Source organism: Sinocyclocheilus anshuiensis, unplaced genomic scaffold (assembly GCF_001515605.1).
Source record: "Sinocyclocheilus anshuiensis isolate Anshui unplaced genomic scaffold, SAMN03320099.WGS_v1.1 scaffold640, whole genome shotgun sequence".
NCBI lineage: Eukaryota > Metazoa > Chordata > Actinopteri > Cypriniformes > Cyprinidae > Sinocyclocheilus > Sinocyclocheilus anshuiensis.
The window spans coordinates 1,046,134-1,062,405 of NW_015554127.1; the positions used below are offsets into that span (position 1 = coordinate 1,046,134).

Here is a 16,272-nt window from a genome sequence, read left to right on the forward strand (position 1 = left end):
CCCTGCACTCTTGAAATATACACAATATATTATATATATATATATATATATATATATATATATATATATATACGTATTTACTATTTATATATTTTGTGGAAGTTTTATAAAAATTCACAGAGATATCAACATGTATTACCACTATGCAGTTCTGTTAGTGGTCTTCCTGGTTGTTAATCTAGGGTTTTCACATTACATTTAACCCTGGGTTAACGTCTTTTTAAGCATTGCTTTTGCAGTGCTAGTCCCAAATTGCACTGCCATTTAGGTTTGTTTAGATACAGACAACCAATCATAAACTGCCTCAGCACTTACCTTATTAAATATTCATATACTTTGCACAGTCACAGAAATCTTCATGCTGTGTTTAGTTTCAGCGTCTGAGAGAAACAGTGTAAAATGTTGTACAGAGACGATGTGTTAATGAGCGATGAAGAAACTATTATTTTTGCCATGTTTCAGAAGACTTAAGATATCCAGAGTGGATTTATGTGGTGACATTTCCACAAATGGACGAGCGATTATTAAAACAGGTTGAATGCTGTATTTGTCTCATCAATGTTATAAACATTATAAATATGCAAATAAGAATCTTAATCTAGAGATAGAAATGTTCAGAATGAAATTTCATAACCTAATTACCCAGGATTAATTACTAACCCAGGATGAGGTATAAACAGTGTAATACTGTACATGGAACTAGATAATCAGGATTATGTTTACCCAGAGCTATGTTGAACTATGTAACAGTTTCAAGTGTGACAAGCCAATATGTGTATCTGTATCTTAGGTAATTGCATGTCCTTGAAAATGTGTTAATGGTGTTCAACTTAGCTAGACACTTAGTCATTTAAAGTTGACCATCAATGCACAACATAGCCATTTTTCCCCCCTGGAAATAGCTTTAGAGCCATGTTTCACCTTCTAATCTACATAGAACAGAATGAGGCTTTCGCAGTGTGTTTGCAGCTGTAAGTGTTGCAGATGTGATCAGAACGAGAGCATGTGCAGTGCTTTGATGTGGGATGTTTTGCATTGGTGTTTGTGAAGATGAGAGCCAAATCAAGTGGAAACGAGAGGAATGCTAGAGATCTGCTTTGTCCATAAGCACTTTTAGTCATTAAAATGGAGAGACAGACATGTTAGATCATGACAGCTGTAAATGTCAAGGGGATAAACATCTTGAATAGGCACTCATTGTGGTTGCATGTTTCCTTACTCATGCATTCAAGCTAATGTGTTTTCTGTCGTGTGTTGCTAAATAAATTATTGAGAACACTCTTAAATGTGTTCCTTGTCCCAGATTCCCATACATTTTTAAGTTTTGTTTTGCTTTGCTTGGCTTTTTTGTCTTCTTTTGTCTTTTTTTTTGTTTTGTTTTGTTTTGGTTTGTTCCACATTTCCATACATTTTTACTTTTGGTTTTGCTTTGTGTTGATGATTTGTCTTATCTTGCTTTTTGTTTTTTGTTTGTCCCATATTTCCATACGCTTATTTTGTTTTGCTTTGTGTTGATGTTTTTCCTTATCTTGCTTTTTTTGTTGTTTGTTTTGTCCCATATTTCCATACACTTATATTTTGTTTTGTCTTGTTTTATTTTGTTCAATATTTCCATACATTTTTACATTTAGTTTTGCTTTGCTTGGTTTTGTCTTTTGTCTTCTGTTTTATTTTGTTCCATATTTCCATAATTTTTTACTTTTTGTTTTGCTTTACTTGGATGATTTTTATTTTTTTTTGGTAACATAACATTATTTATTTATTTATTAAGTGTAACACACTTATTTATTGTGAAAATAAAAAAAATAATAAGAATTAACACAACATACCCCCTGCCTTGCATTTACATACTTGACAGTAAATATAAATAATCAGCAAACCTTGTAATAATTGATTATGTAATTTGATTACAATTTGTTTATTAACTGAAAGCTGTATTTTTTGGTTTGTTTTGCTCTATTTTGTTTTCTTTATTTTATATTTTCTGACTTGCTTTATTTGAACACTTACTAGAACAGCTGTAAGTGCAGATCTCATTCGGACAGGAGTACCTTGCATCAGGGTGGGAAAATGGCACACTTCTCTGTTAAAAACAAAGAATATTTGCAAAAATGATTCCTGTCCATGGTTGATTTATTCCCTGTGGTGCAAGCATTGGATGTCTGTATGACTCTTCCCCTTTACTAACTAGAAGCAGGCCCGTGCAAGGAGCGATCACTGTTGCGGTTCACATTGCCTGTTTTTGACAAATCTGTTCTAATTACTCTCTGATTAGTATGTTTCTCAGAGTTGCTGAAGGTCACTTTCCGGAATGGGTGAAGATAATTACTGCAGGATGACGTGCTGCCAGCCACAAGGACAGAGGAAGACTTTACACAAAATGAAAGGAAGCACAAGGGGATGGAAAGTGATACTGAGTGGATACAATTAGAGCAGGAACACATGACCGAGAACAATGTGTTTGTGTGTGTGTGTGTGTGTGCGTTTAATAACCCCAACATCCCACGTCGGAGGTGAGAATATGAAGCAACGTTTTCTCAAACACTCTTTTGAGCCCACTCAGAATCTCTTCACTCTTTGGAGATTAATCAGTCTGCCGTAATCACCCTTCAAACTCTACCTTTGTTTAATTAGTCCATCCAGCATAGAATCAAGAGTTGAATAAAGAAAATTTCATTGCCATTGAGGGACTGAGAGACCAGACCAACGGAAGAGTGAAGATAATTTGTGCGGTCTTACATAAAGCAGTGCAGCAGTGCATTTTAGGTTAGGAGAAAATGTTCTAATCAAACAAGCAATTCTTTTGTAGAGGGCGTCTGCTCCCTCAGCGCTCTCACTGCGGAGGCCGCATCAGACACTTTCTTTGCTTTCACACTCTCTCAATCCCCTCTTCCACGGTTTTTTTTTTTCAGGGCTACAAGTTTTTTAGGTTTTTTGCACTCAGGAACTTTACAAGGACACCTTGTTTCTCTGAAGACAATTCACTTGAGATGCAAACGTAAACATAATAATCCCAAAATGCCATTTAGAATTCATATACTGATGAAGGGCACAGCTAATGAATATGTTCCTGAGAAATAAGCTTTTGAGCAAGTCCCTTAAGACATTTTTGCAAGTTTATGTCAAAAAGCCTTTGATTTCTATTGAAAAGGGGAAAGATAGATAGAGACATTACTGGAACAGGTGTAAATGAAGTCAGGAAAATGGAGTGAAAATGACACCGCAAGACTAGGGAAACTAGTGGAAATTTCAGACAACTGTGTAAATACTATGGAGTTACTCGTTCAGTTCCATGTGAAATGAAATGAAATGAAATTAAATTAAATGTAGTTTAGTTTTGTAACCCTTTACCATAAGTTTCCATTTGTTAATATTAGTTACTGTAAATACATTAGTTAACATGAACTAACAATGAAAAATACTCGTAAAGCTTTTACTAATCTCAGTTCATATTAATTTCAACATTTACTAATACATTATTAAAATTAATGTTAACAAAGATTAATAAATACTGTAACAAATGTACTGCTCACTGTTAGTTAATATTAGTTAATGCATTGATCAACATTCACTAATGGACCTTACTGTAAAGTGTTACTATTATCTTATCTTATCTTATCTTATCTTATCTTATCTTATCTTATCTTATCTTATCTTATCTTATCTTATCTTATCTTATCTTATCTTATCTTATCTTATCTTATCTTATCTTATCTTATCTTATCTTATCTTATCTTATCTTATCTTATCTTATCTTATCTTATCTTATCTTATCTTATCTTATCTTATCTTATCTTATCTTATCTTATCTTCTTATCTTATCTTATCTCATCTTATCTCATCTTATCTTATCATTTCATCCTCCCTATGATCCAATAAATCCTGTCCTACATTGGTCCTAGTTGAACATCCTGTTTAACTCCGAAATACGTCTCATTACTAAAGTAAAAGGGGGTTGCAAAACCCCCATGAAATAAAATCGATTTGCCTCAGCATCACCTCACATGTAATGGATGCATCTTGACCTGTTTGTCATGTAGTTATGCTCCCGTATATTTCATTTTACAGGGCTATTTAATGAGCAGTTAGATACAACAAAATGACAGATGCTCTTTGTTTGCAGTGTGCTATACCTGGTCACATGGTTCATCTTTTTTTTTTTTTTCTCAGAGTAGCATCTTCACGGGAGATAATTTCTGTGCAATCTTTTAAAATTTTCAATTTACCTTCTCAGCGTCTCCTTCTCTTTACCATTTGTCCCTCTGCGTCTCTGCCTATTTCTCCCTCTCTCTCTCTCCCTCCCACTGGCCTATTGGATTTTCAGTCCATTCTAAATAAATTTAGCCAATGTGTTTTGTTGTAACGAGCTCTGTCGATTGCCTAAATGTAAGTATGCACAATTTACACCACTGACTTGGCCATTTGTGGAATGCTTTAACATTACAAACAAATAAAAAAGCACTATCGCCTGTAGGCTCTCACTGGGAAGTAACACTGCGAAGTGACTGGTGGATGTGCATTTAGCATAAAATCCCAAAGGCCCCCATGGAGTGGAGGAAGAGCACATTTCCCTTCTCATTTCCATCAATATGACATCTACGTCACACTTCAGCTTTACAAGACTGATGTTTCCAGCTGCATATTTAAACTACTCTGTATCCAATGTATGTGAGACTATACCTACACATGTTGTTGCCCATAGGTTGCTCATTTCTAAAGTTTTGAGCTGACGTACGCTAGCTGTGTTGATGTCCTTGGATTTACAGTCTGGCCACTGTGGCATAATGGCTGTTATCAGTGACACTGACCTGAAGCATTGTGTAGTTTCTTTTTCAGCTGAGGGTAAGGTCTCTTCACACCCACTGTCTTGCGCCTCCCTGGAGGTCCCACTCACGCTTAACCTTCCACTGTCACCCATGCTGTGTCCACGGTCATCAAGCCACCTTGGAGGTCATTTGTTTGGTGGAGATGAATGGCCGACAGCGCTCTCTGTATTGCTGAAATATTGCCATACCAAATAGCTTTTCTTGAGGCTGGAAATTTAAAGGAAAGCATGGATACAAAAGGAAGAATGAAGCACTCAAAAATCCAAAAAATAAATCCTGACAAGTTTATTAAAGGTTTATTTTGCAATATTGAACAGCTAACTGTATACACCAGCTTTAAAAAAAATAAAAATAAAATAAAATAAATGTATTATTATTATTATTATTACTGTATATTGAATTTTAATATAAACAAATAAACATAAATTGGCGGGGTCAGTAATATTTAATATGAAGTCTCTTATGCTCATATTATTAGTTTAGTTTTTAGTAATTACATTTGAGGTCAGTAAGACTTAATGTTTAAAGTCTTTCACTCTTATATAGAGTTAGTTAGATAGTGGGAAATCTGTCAAATCAGTCAGTTATAAACTCAGGTCATTATATAAGAATATCAGAATCAGATGTTCCAAATGGCCATGAATTAAGCATCCTTACACTAGTCTAAACTGAATGTTTGCTTATTCTGAGTGTTGTTTTGAATGTGAAATGCACTGCCATGTTGGATATATGGGAAAGGCAGTCATTCCCGCTCTCTGCACTCTGGTGCAACCTTCATTTCATCCTGAATTTCTTCCTTCCAAAAGATGTCTTTCCTAATGACGCTAAATCTAGCATGCTTAATTGGACCAGTGAACTATGTTATTGGAGCTGGAACCGTGTTTCTATTGGCCCCAAAGGCAATTTCAGCCCTGTGACACCAGAGTGGGTGGAGGGGGAGGAAGTCCAGAAAATGTTGGAATGGGTTGGTGGTCGATAGAGAGAGGAGGATAGACAGAGCCAGTGAATGTTGTCACTGCTTTGCAGGATGTTAACTCATAAATTGTAAGGCACTTGTTTATGTAGCATGCTCTTCAGCGTCCGTGACTGGGTTGTAGATAAAATGGGACATGGTGGGAAAATGATGCACATTATACATGTGGCACAGCTGGGGAGGATGCAGTGCCCTTGGGAAACAGTTCTGGGCCTCTGTATCACCCACTGAGCGTCACTCTAAACCTTTCCTGTGTTCAGTCTTTTCATTAACGGTTCTTCAAACAACAGCCTCTTGTGCACCTATCAGTGGATATGTGTCTACCTGCATGCTTAGTTTTGCAGCAAATTTAATCAAAACATGTTTTGCCCTCTATACATGCATCACATCAGACCAAAAACAGCTTCATATTTTATTTTATTCAAATAATTTTTCATAATATTATATATTTATTTATTTTAGTAGCCAAGCAACTAGTGGCGGTGCTACATATATAATAAAACATAATGCATTTTCTGATAGTTTTCTTGCAATTTGCAATGCATTTTTGAGTTATTGTCATTTGCAGAAAATTACATATTGGCTACAGATGTACAGTGACATATTTGCTATTGTGAAGGTGCGAGTCATTTTTCAAAGACCTGCCAGTATGCAACCGCGATATTTACTTTGTCATATTGAGATGTGAGCGTTATTGTCTTATTTTTCATGCAGGTCCATCTTGAATTTCCCACTGTAAGATCTGGTGTCCGTTGGCAATGGTTCTCTGAGTGTGCAGCATATTGCATATTCCCTCCCCCTGTCATTGAGCCCTCTGGGTTCAGCTGTCCCTTGGCCAGACCAGCCTTCAGTCATCTGTGACTGTTCATCTGATGGACATTAATTGCCTCTCTCTAGACTTGTTTGCTGTGGCTAGGCCCTGATTATGATGTCATGTGTGCAAGGTTGTGTGGTGACCCATGGCCCATCGGCATTCTGGGAAAACTAGCTTAACAATCTATTCTGGTGACCAATCGCTCTGCCGTATTCCACTCATGAGATACATTAACTACATAAAGACATTTTGAATAGTCTCATTGACATTAAAGAGATGGTTAACCAAAAAAAGATTCTGATTCTAAGATTCTGATCAAAATAATCTGTTTGATCTGCCAACCTATTGTATGGCTGCAATACACTAGTATCATTGTACGTACATCATAGAGACTACTGTCTGTTATGGTGTTTTTTTTTGGGGGCGGGGGCAGACATGGTCACCAATTCTTTTTGTGTGGAAAAGGGCAGCACGAACATCCTGCTTAACATTATTTTGCCTAACATTATTGTGTACAAAAGAATGAAGATGAGTAAGTGATGACAGATTTGTCATTTTGGGGTAAATTATCCCTTTAAAGCACAAGAGCTCAAAATTTTTTCCTATGAATGGCCAAAAATCATACTTGATTGAGGGCCGTGGGCCGGAAATAAACACTGCATTATACCAAACTGAATTAAATCAAAATTAAACTTATCATGGTCCCCATCATTTATGAGTTCATAATATTTAAAAATGAATTAATAGTTTTATAGTTCAATTAACTTAAGGTACAATGAAAACATTGAAACACTCCCATTTATAGTACAATAGAGTTCAATGCCTGATACAGCTATTCAAGATAAAATTAACGCAGCCATGTGCTTGCAAAATCAGTGACCTCTAATGAGAGACATGACACCGGTCCTTATTTTTCAAATGTTTTCCAAATTAGACTGCAGCTGACTTACTGACAGAGTCAGGATATCATGTAGGTGAGAGTCAGTTAATTTGCTTCTCATTTTACACTTGTTCAGGTTCATCAGACTAAAAGTCTTCTCACAGTGGTAGGTAGTGCCAAACAGACAATATCAAAATCGTGCAGTGTGTCTCGGGCTTCAGACACCGATAGAGAGCAAACCAGATGTCAGAGGCAGCGGGATAGCTAAAATATTTTTGAAATCAATTTTTTATGTAAACAAACATGCATATAAACACAATGGGCAATATTGCGTCACCAAAACGTTTTGCGGTCATGTCCATATTTCGTACGATAAGACAATATAGTAATTATACCAACAGGCCTTGAATCAATGGCATTTTTCCCCTTGTCTTGTATATGGAATGGCGGGCCAAATTAAAGATTTGCCGGTGCCATAGTTTGGCCATCTCTGCTTTAAAGGGATAGTTAAAAAAAAAAAAATAATAATAATAATTTACTCACCCCTCAAGTTGTTCCAAACCTGTATGAGTTTCTTTCTTCTGTTGAACACAAAAGAAGATATTTTGAGGAATGTTGGTAACAGCCATTGACTTACACAGTATGGAGAAAAAAAATACTATGGAAGTCAGTGGTAACTATCAACTGTTTGGTTACCCGCATCCTTCAAAATATCTTCTTTTGTGTTCAACAGAAGAAAGAATCTCATAAACTGATCTGTGAGCAAATCCTAGCTAGTCTTTGAATGCCCAGTATTTGTAACATGGGGGTTTCAGTGGGTTTAAATTAGAGAGTGAGGGCGTGAAGTGATTTCTGTGCTTTTATCACTGTCTTCTAAATTGAGCTGTGATGATGAGGAGGGGTGTCCTATTCACCTGATGAAGACCACAGATGAGTCGGCCCACTCACGGCTCTCCCGCTGACATTTCCCGCACAGGAAATGTGTCTCCACTGGCATTTATTCAAGGTGGAGAGGTTTCGGCTCCTGGCCGTGCGTGTCATTTACCCAGGAGGTGTTTAAACAGTGCTTCTGTGGCTTTCTAACATGTTTTGCCCTGCCCTTCTCGTGTCCTGTGATATGAAGATTAAAACCAACAATAAGGCAGAAGAAAAATGCAGCTTCACTCAGCCATAACGTGGCACCTCTGTCAGTTTACTAATTACACTGCATCACCACTCTCTATGGTGGCATTTATTGCAAATTTGAATAATTTGCCCAGCAGATGGTAAGAATGTCAAGCTGTGACACAGATTTACTAATCTTCCCCAATATTACGGTAGGAGGCTGTCAATTGTATTGTTTTCATAATGCTGGGAGGTGCCGGCGGGTGACGTCTGACCGGCTCTGGCAGCCCTGGCACGGCCCGTGGGTCACACGCTCACTTCTGCTCTCGGCGCCGTCTGTGTCAAAGTCCCAACGTCTCTTTAACCCTCATCAAGGTTGCGTGGAGAGGAGATGAGAGGTGCACCTGTGCTCCAGAGCCATACTCTCACCTGGTGCTATTCATGTACTTCATCTGCTGTTGTTGCAGGCGTTAAGCTTGTCAGCTTTTCTCAACTTCTGAACTTCTCGTCGGGCTCTCAGCATATGTTTGCACGCCTTGCTGAAAGGAAAAAAGAAACATTTACATTAGGAAGTGTGCTTAGATATGCCTTTTTCCAGTACTGGAAACACTCAGCGGAGCATCAGACCATCTCGGTTATTTCACCCTACGTGAGCTGTAGGTTAATGTATGTGTTATTCTGCTTGTGCGTGATATGGCGTGGGTTTAGACGTAATCTCGCCAGAGCTGTAGAGGAAGTCGTTACTCAAACTCCCAGCAGACCAGGCCGTGCGCTGTCTCTAACTGTTTCCCCTAGCAGCAGATTCCCTCCGTCGGTCCTTAATTAGGCTACCGCACGTGTTTTCACCTTCGCTCTGGCGACTGCGCAGTTGTGACGGTTAGTGTTTTCTGCCACGTGTCAGCACAGCACCTCTGACTGCCTGTTTAGAGGCAGATTAAGAAACTGAGAGCATGGGAAGGATGTGGATTTTGGGATTAGTCTAATAAACAGCCAGTCTTGTTGCTCTTATTTGTGAGAGTGTGAAATTAAGGGGGTTGATGGACAATCGAGAGACATTTTTAATCTCAAGATCGTGAGTGAGAGGATGTTAATACGGATGGGAAGATATATTGTATAATATATCGTAATATATTATGTAATATGTATTTGATATATACACTACCAGTCAAAAGTTTTTGAACAGTAAGATTTTTAATGTTTTTTTTTTTTTTAAGAATTCTCTTCTGCTCACCAAGCGTGCATTTATTTGATCCAAAATACAGCAAAAGCAGTAATATTATGAAATATTTTTACTATTTAAAATAACTGCTTTCTATTTGAATATATTTTAAAATGTAATTTTGTAATGTAATTTATTCCTGTGATTTCAAAGCTGATTTTTTAACATCATTACTTCAGTCTTCAGTGTCACATGATCCTTCAGAAATCATTCCAATATTCTGATTTGATACTTAAAAATCATTAGTGTAGGCTATATATATATATATATATATATATATACATATATTGGGGCTGTGACGGTGGCCGTGACAACCGCGTCACCCACCGCGGTTGTCTACTGCCACCTGCGGTAGTCACGTGACATCATGCACTCTATAACAAGCATAATACGAACGAGACACCGCCGCGTCGCAACAGGTTGAGTCTGTCTAGTGTCTACACAGGACATTTGAACTCGGTGTCAGTACCTCAAAAATAGAATGAGGCAGTTTACTGTCGGGGATTCTACGCAATATTGCGTAGTACATATATTTTCATATATATTCATTTAAGCCTTCGTTGTTGCCCGTTGTTTGTTTAGGCTGTGAAATAACATTGCACTGAATTGAAGTGAACTGTATCTCATCTTGTTTATGCAGGCTTGAATATTCTCACAGGTCAACGCCATATTAAAGGTGATTGTTGTAATACATTTTAGAATAGAGAGCAGCTTGGCACTATTTGCCGCATAATATGAATATCTCTTTTCCCACAGAAGGTGAGATATAGAAGAGGAGAGGGTTTCCCTGGAGAGATGGGGGGAGTAAAGAAATATATATATATAGAGAGAGAGAGAAAATAAGAGGGAAATATTGAGCATAAGTGCATCACTAGAAATTGGTCATGTGTGGACCTAAAATGGCGACCTGGTTCCAGCTGAAGATTGCCATGAACAGACTCTATCCTGTCGGTCATACCTCCATATAGGACATGATTAATGACCCCTGCCTGGGAGAGGATGCACTCATTAAAATCTTAATCAAAAGCCACACAGTTCTCCTCTGTTCTGCTTTTCCTTGCCATCAAGGCTGCGGCACAATTTCAGATTTGTTCCTCATCTGTCTGTGAAATAAAGGCACTAATGTCACACGTTAAAATTGAACAGCAGATAAAACATACCACTGAAACGTCTGTATGCTCTACATGCTGATGTATGATGTGTATGTGTGTTTTATGCCAATTTAATTCAGTGCATTGGTAAGGAAATGTCTTATCACATTTCTGAATTATTTGCCTTTGAAATACATTTTAAGCATGTGGTGTGATAAATGAGCATACATTGCTGCTGAAGAAAAAAAAACAGTTTGGACGAAGATAAAGTAATTTGATAAAATAAATACAATAATGTCTATTTCTGACACTCAGACAGTATTCATTAAGTAATTCACTCATTCATCCATGATATGAAACTGCTTTACAGCTACAGCCTGTATAATGCAGATAAAAAGCTGTAATTTGCTGAATTACAGAAGCAGAGGTCAAGTTATTACTAATTCATGTAAGGCTTTGTATGTTGATTGATTCACTTAATGTCATTTAAATTAATTTAAAAGCAAGAAAGATACATTTCATTTAGTTTATAACTGTAAGTGCTGCGGTCTCAGATAAAAAATACCTTCTAATGTTTCAACTCGACAGTTTGTAGTTATTCTGCATTTTTTACATTTTTACATTATATGGCTCAAGTAATAGCTGTATTTTTTGAAGCATTGGAGGCCACAGACCCTAAACTGAGAGGAGAATTCAGGGCCATGTTTGTTAATGTTTGTTGTCACTTTATTCTGGGGTTAATGTTGCTGCTGCAGACATTTAGACTAGAATGTGACCCTGCCATCTTAAATAAAACATTATGTCATTATTTACAATGAAGCTTCAACTTCCGAATCTCTGAGGTTAAGGGTTTGTTTATGTCTTTGCCTTTGCCTTGATAATAGTGCTCCCAGCTTAAATGCTTGGTGATCTCTCTGTAGCAGCCAGATTTTTCATACTGAGCTGTCTCTGCGGACTCCCGTGTCATTTTTAAGCTCTCACCCTTGAAAGTTAAATTTAAGCAGAAGCTCTTTGCCATGCCAACATTTTGTCTCTGTATTTTTTCAGATTAACTCACAACATTTCTATCGTTCTCCTGTAAAGCCTTCAGTTCAGCTGCAATTTCATGGTCTGCACTGCTGTTTTATTTGCATTCTCTGTTTGGGTATTCATCGCTTGCCTATGTCTCACATAGATTGTGACTGTAGCATTTTGTGTGTTGGAACAAGTTAAGCACAGATTCTTAACCTGAAATTCAATGTTCATTCATCTGTATATATGTGCACGTGTGTTCACTGAAGTGCTTTTAACAAGCATCCATATAAGTACACACACACACACACACACACACACACACCCACACAACACACACACACAAAGAATAGTTGTATAGATAGATAGATAGATAGATAAATAGATAGACTGACAAACAGATAGATAGATAGATAGATAGATAGATAGATACATGGATAGATGGGTAGCTGGACAGATACACAGACATACAGACGGATAGATAGATAGATAGATAGATAGATAGATGGATAGACAAGTACGTGGATAGGGTAGCTGGACAGATACACAGACATACAGACGGACAGACAGATAGATAGACAGATAGATAGATAGATAGATAGATAGATAAGATGAATGGATGGAAAGAAAGAAAGAAAGAAAGAAAAAGAAAAAGAAAACTTGTCCTAGATTCTTCCACCATCCTGTTCCTCTTCCTTACATGGCTCTTTCTTCATCATATCCCCCATCACTCTCTCTGGGGAGGATGGCTGTCCTGTGAAAGGGGAGTATCAGTGGGCTGAGCCTGAGGAGAGGGAGGCAGGATCTGCTCTGATCCCTGAGGCCTCACTTCTCCTCCACTGCCTGTAATGAATGGAAAGACTGACCTGGTTGTGCTGCAGCCTGGGCTCATATTGACCCGGTTCTCCTCCACACCATCGTGCATCATCTCACCACTGTGGTGTTAGAGCAGCCCCAGGGCCCTCCTTTAGCCAGCCCTTCCTCCATCCCACACACCCATGCATGTGACGCTCTCGCAGAAACTCACGTCACTGCACCTGAAATCAGTGTTCTGAAAGGCCACTGCAGCCCAATGGCTGACCAAATAACCCACTCCAGACATCACAACAAAGCTTTCCAGTGCAGGCCTGGTAGAGTGAAGAAAGGTCAGATGCAATGAATAGAATAAATGTTTGACTTGAAGTGGACTGTTTAATATTTGAATGTACATATACGGTAATTGGGCATTCATTTGTAAGCAAAGACTTTTCCTGCGTTTCACAATCTGAAGCTCTGCCCGTTTTATATTCGCCGTAGTAAACACTCCCATTCTGAACCGTTAATGGCCTCTGTGATTGAATGTTTTATTTTAGCCTATAATGAGGCCTTTCTAAACATAAAATATCTGCTTCTAATCAACAGACACTGGAGGCAAATCTTAAAATGACCTTATAGTCTCCTTTAATGAATCCGCATTAAGCCAGTGTCGCACGCTTTGTCTCTCTTGTTCTTTTATGCAAGTGTTTCACAGTAAATAATTATCATGTTAGGTGACCTGATTATATTAAATTATTTTCAGTATGTGCGGGACAGCTAGTGGCCGTGTTGTTATGTAATGATCTGTTGCCGTGCAGGAAAATCATCCTCTCCGCGCCGAATGCAGGACTGTCCCTGGGGCAGTGTACTTCTCCTCCAATCAAGCTAATGCAGGTGGAACAGCGTGGAGAGCGCTTGTTGAGGGGGACAGGAGCAGGCAGAGTTTGTTCTGACCGCACTTAGTAACACACAGGCACAGAGGGGCCAGCTAAAGTTCCCCCTGACGTTCTATGTACTCAAGACAGCTCAGGTATAATAACTGTGAGAGTTTGTGGAGGAAGGCTGCCTGCAGCTGGACTAGTGTGGGTGAATTTACTTTTAATTAGTGTCTAATTACTGTCAACTCGCTTTCATGCTAAAACCGTGGAATCATGTCTGAATTTAGAATGGCATTTGTGTCAGAAACATTGCCTTTGTGGGTAGTGCACATGCTCTGAAGAGTTGCACAGTGACAGGTGAATTAAAAAAAATAATAATGAAAAACTGCAGAGAAAATAATTTAGTTTTTGAGATTACATGCTCTGTATTAATTCAGCATTCTTTTTTGTGCTTTATGTTTATGCTTATTACGCACCCCTCTTTCAGACACTCTCTCCAGGACTTTCCTGGTTATGACCCAAACAATAATTGTCCACACATGCCCTATGAGCAACTGGAGCAGCTTATTATTGTTATTAGTAGTAGTATTTTATGTTGATTCTACATTTATGTAATGGTTTAATTTTACGGATACATTTTTTTTCTCACCAAGGCTACATTTATTTGATTGAAAATGCAATAAAACAGTAACATTATGATTGAAAATAATAGTATTCTAGTTGAATATATTTTTAAATGTGGTTATTCCTCTGATTGCTGAATTTTTCAGTCACATGATCTTCCAGAAATCATTCTGATTTTGTGATCAAGAAAGATTTAATCTTATCATTTTTGATTTTGCGTGTGTATGTGTCATACAGTTTTTAGGATTATTTGATGAATAGAAAGTTCTAAAGAACAACATTTAATTGAAATATAAATCTTTTGTAACATAATAAATGTCCTTAGTGTCACTTGTAATCAATTTTTTTATGCATCCTTGCTCACTAAAAAATTAATTTCTTACCCCAAACTTTTGAATGGCAATGTGCTTATGGTAATGATTAAATTAGTCACAGCTAATGTGATTAATCACATAAAAAACACATAAAAAATGGTTAATCAAAAAAAAAAAAAAACTAACCAAATATTTTTAATTGTTTTTTATGATTAAATCACAGTTAATCACATAATACTGTGTGTTTCATTGAGTTATAATAATATTAATAATAATAATAATAATATTAAGGATTAAATTCACATTTGTATTAAAACCTCCAAAATACAATTAAAGTAGTTTCATTTAGCATTGTATTTTAACATTAAAAGCACCTTCAGAAAAAAAAAAAAAAACTTATGGTGGTACTGGGATATCATCTCAGCTAGTATGCATAGGATTTAAAATACATTAGTGCTGTTGTTTTTGTGTGTGTGTGTGAGCGTGTGATATGATCGGGCCGGGCTGTGTTTGGCTCCCTGTTTTCCGCGGCACATCCAGGCATCTGTGATTATCCTCTCTCGGCCACAGAGGGAGCTTTTCTCACTCTGTCTGCGATAATGAGGGAGAGACTCGCAATGCCCTCAAGTCATTTCCTTTCTCCTCCCTCTTCTCCTCGCTTTCACTCTATCACTCATTCTTCACCGGCATCATGACTTCACTCCTCCACACGTCTCAGTTCCTGCTCCACTATTTCATCTGTGATTATGGCTGTAATGACAGCTGCTTCTTTTTGTTTAGATGTCTCTCCACTGTTTTGTTTATGAATGCACCATGCAGCCAAAGTTTCCATTTCATATATTTTTAATGTAGTTCACAGACAGAATTTAGCCTTTTGACATATTAACGGAATGATATGCTTTGTTTTCTTTTTAATATATAGAATTAAACTTTAGCAGCCCCTTTTCTGTACTCATCTTTAAACAAAATCAGTGGTGAACTGTGGATTGCTAAAACATGGTAAAATGTGTTACATATTGCTGAGTACCACATTCTTTTTGGTGGTTGAAAGCATAATCAAATTAGCGAAAATGTTTCATAAGCGAACACGTGCAGAGTGTATAACCTAACGGAGTGTAAATAATTTATGTTGTAATTCTTTACAATTCTGCAAAGCTTTCTGATTCTGTTCGTGTCTATATTTTGGATGCTGTGGTGCTGTTGAAATGTCCTTAGGTAGTAGGATTCTCTAGAAAGCTTCTGTGGATAAGATTTGCTATGTTGGCTATGGCTCTATTTGTCCACTAGCACCAAACCAGCACTAACCAGCTTAAACCAGCAATCCATTCTGGTCGTTTCAGCAGGGAATATATATTTTGTACTCTATTGATTGGTGTTGTCTTCTATTACCAGGTGAAGGACTGTCTAGCTGTTGAGACCTCCACCTTGCGGACTGATAAGATCATCGGGCTGCAGCAGCTGTCATGGATCTGAAAGAGCGCAGGCACCGTACACTGACCCACGGCCACTGCGGGAAAGATTTCCAGTTCACCACCTCCTCCTTGGACAACGACGAATGCCGGGTACCCACCCAGAAATCCTACAGCTCCAGCGAGACCCTGAAGGCTTTTGATCATGAGTCACGCCTGCATTATGGGGGATGTGTGACTGACCTGGTGCATCATGAAGCAGATGAGTTCACCAGACAAGGAGGTAAAAATACAGAAATATACCACAAAGTATAGACATGCTCATATATACCGC

General features: G+C 37.8%; 1 protein-coding gene across 1 annotated transcript in view; it reads left to right on the top strand.

Moving 5' to 3' along the window:
• The window catches only part of LOC107670182 (teneurin-2-like), a 613,574-nt gene that overhangs the window by 347,649 nt on the left and 249,653 nt on the right, over positions 1–16,272 (top strand). Inside the window, exon 6 of the mRNA XM_016462702.1 lies at positions 15,922–16,221. Within this exon, the coding sequence (XP_016318188.1) occupies positions 15,993–16,221 (229 nt within the window). The 5' untranslated portion in view covers positions 15,922–15,992. The remainder of the gene's footprint in view (positions 1–15,921; positions 16,222–16,272) is intronic.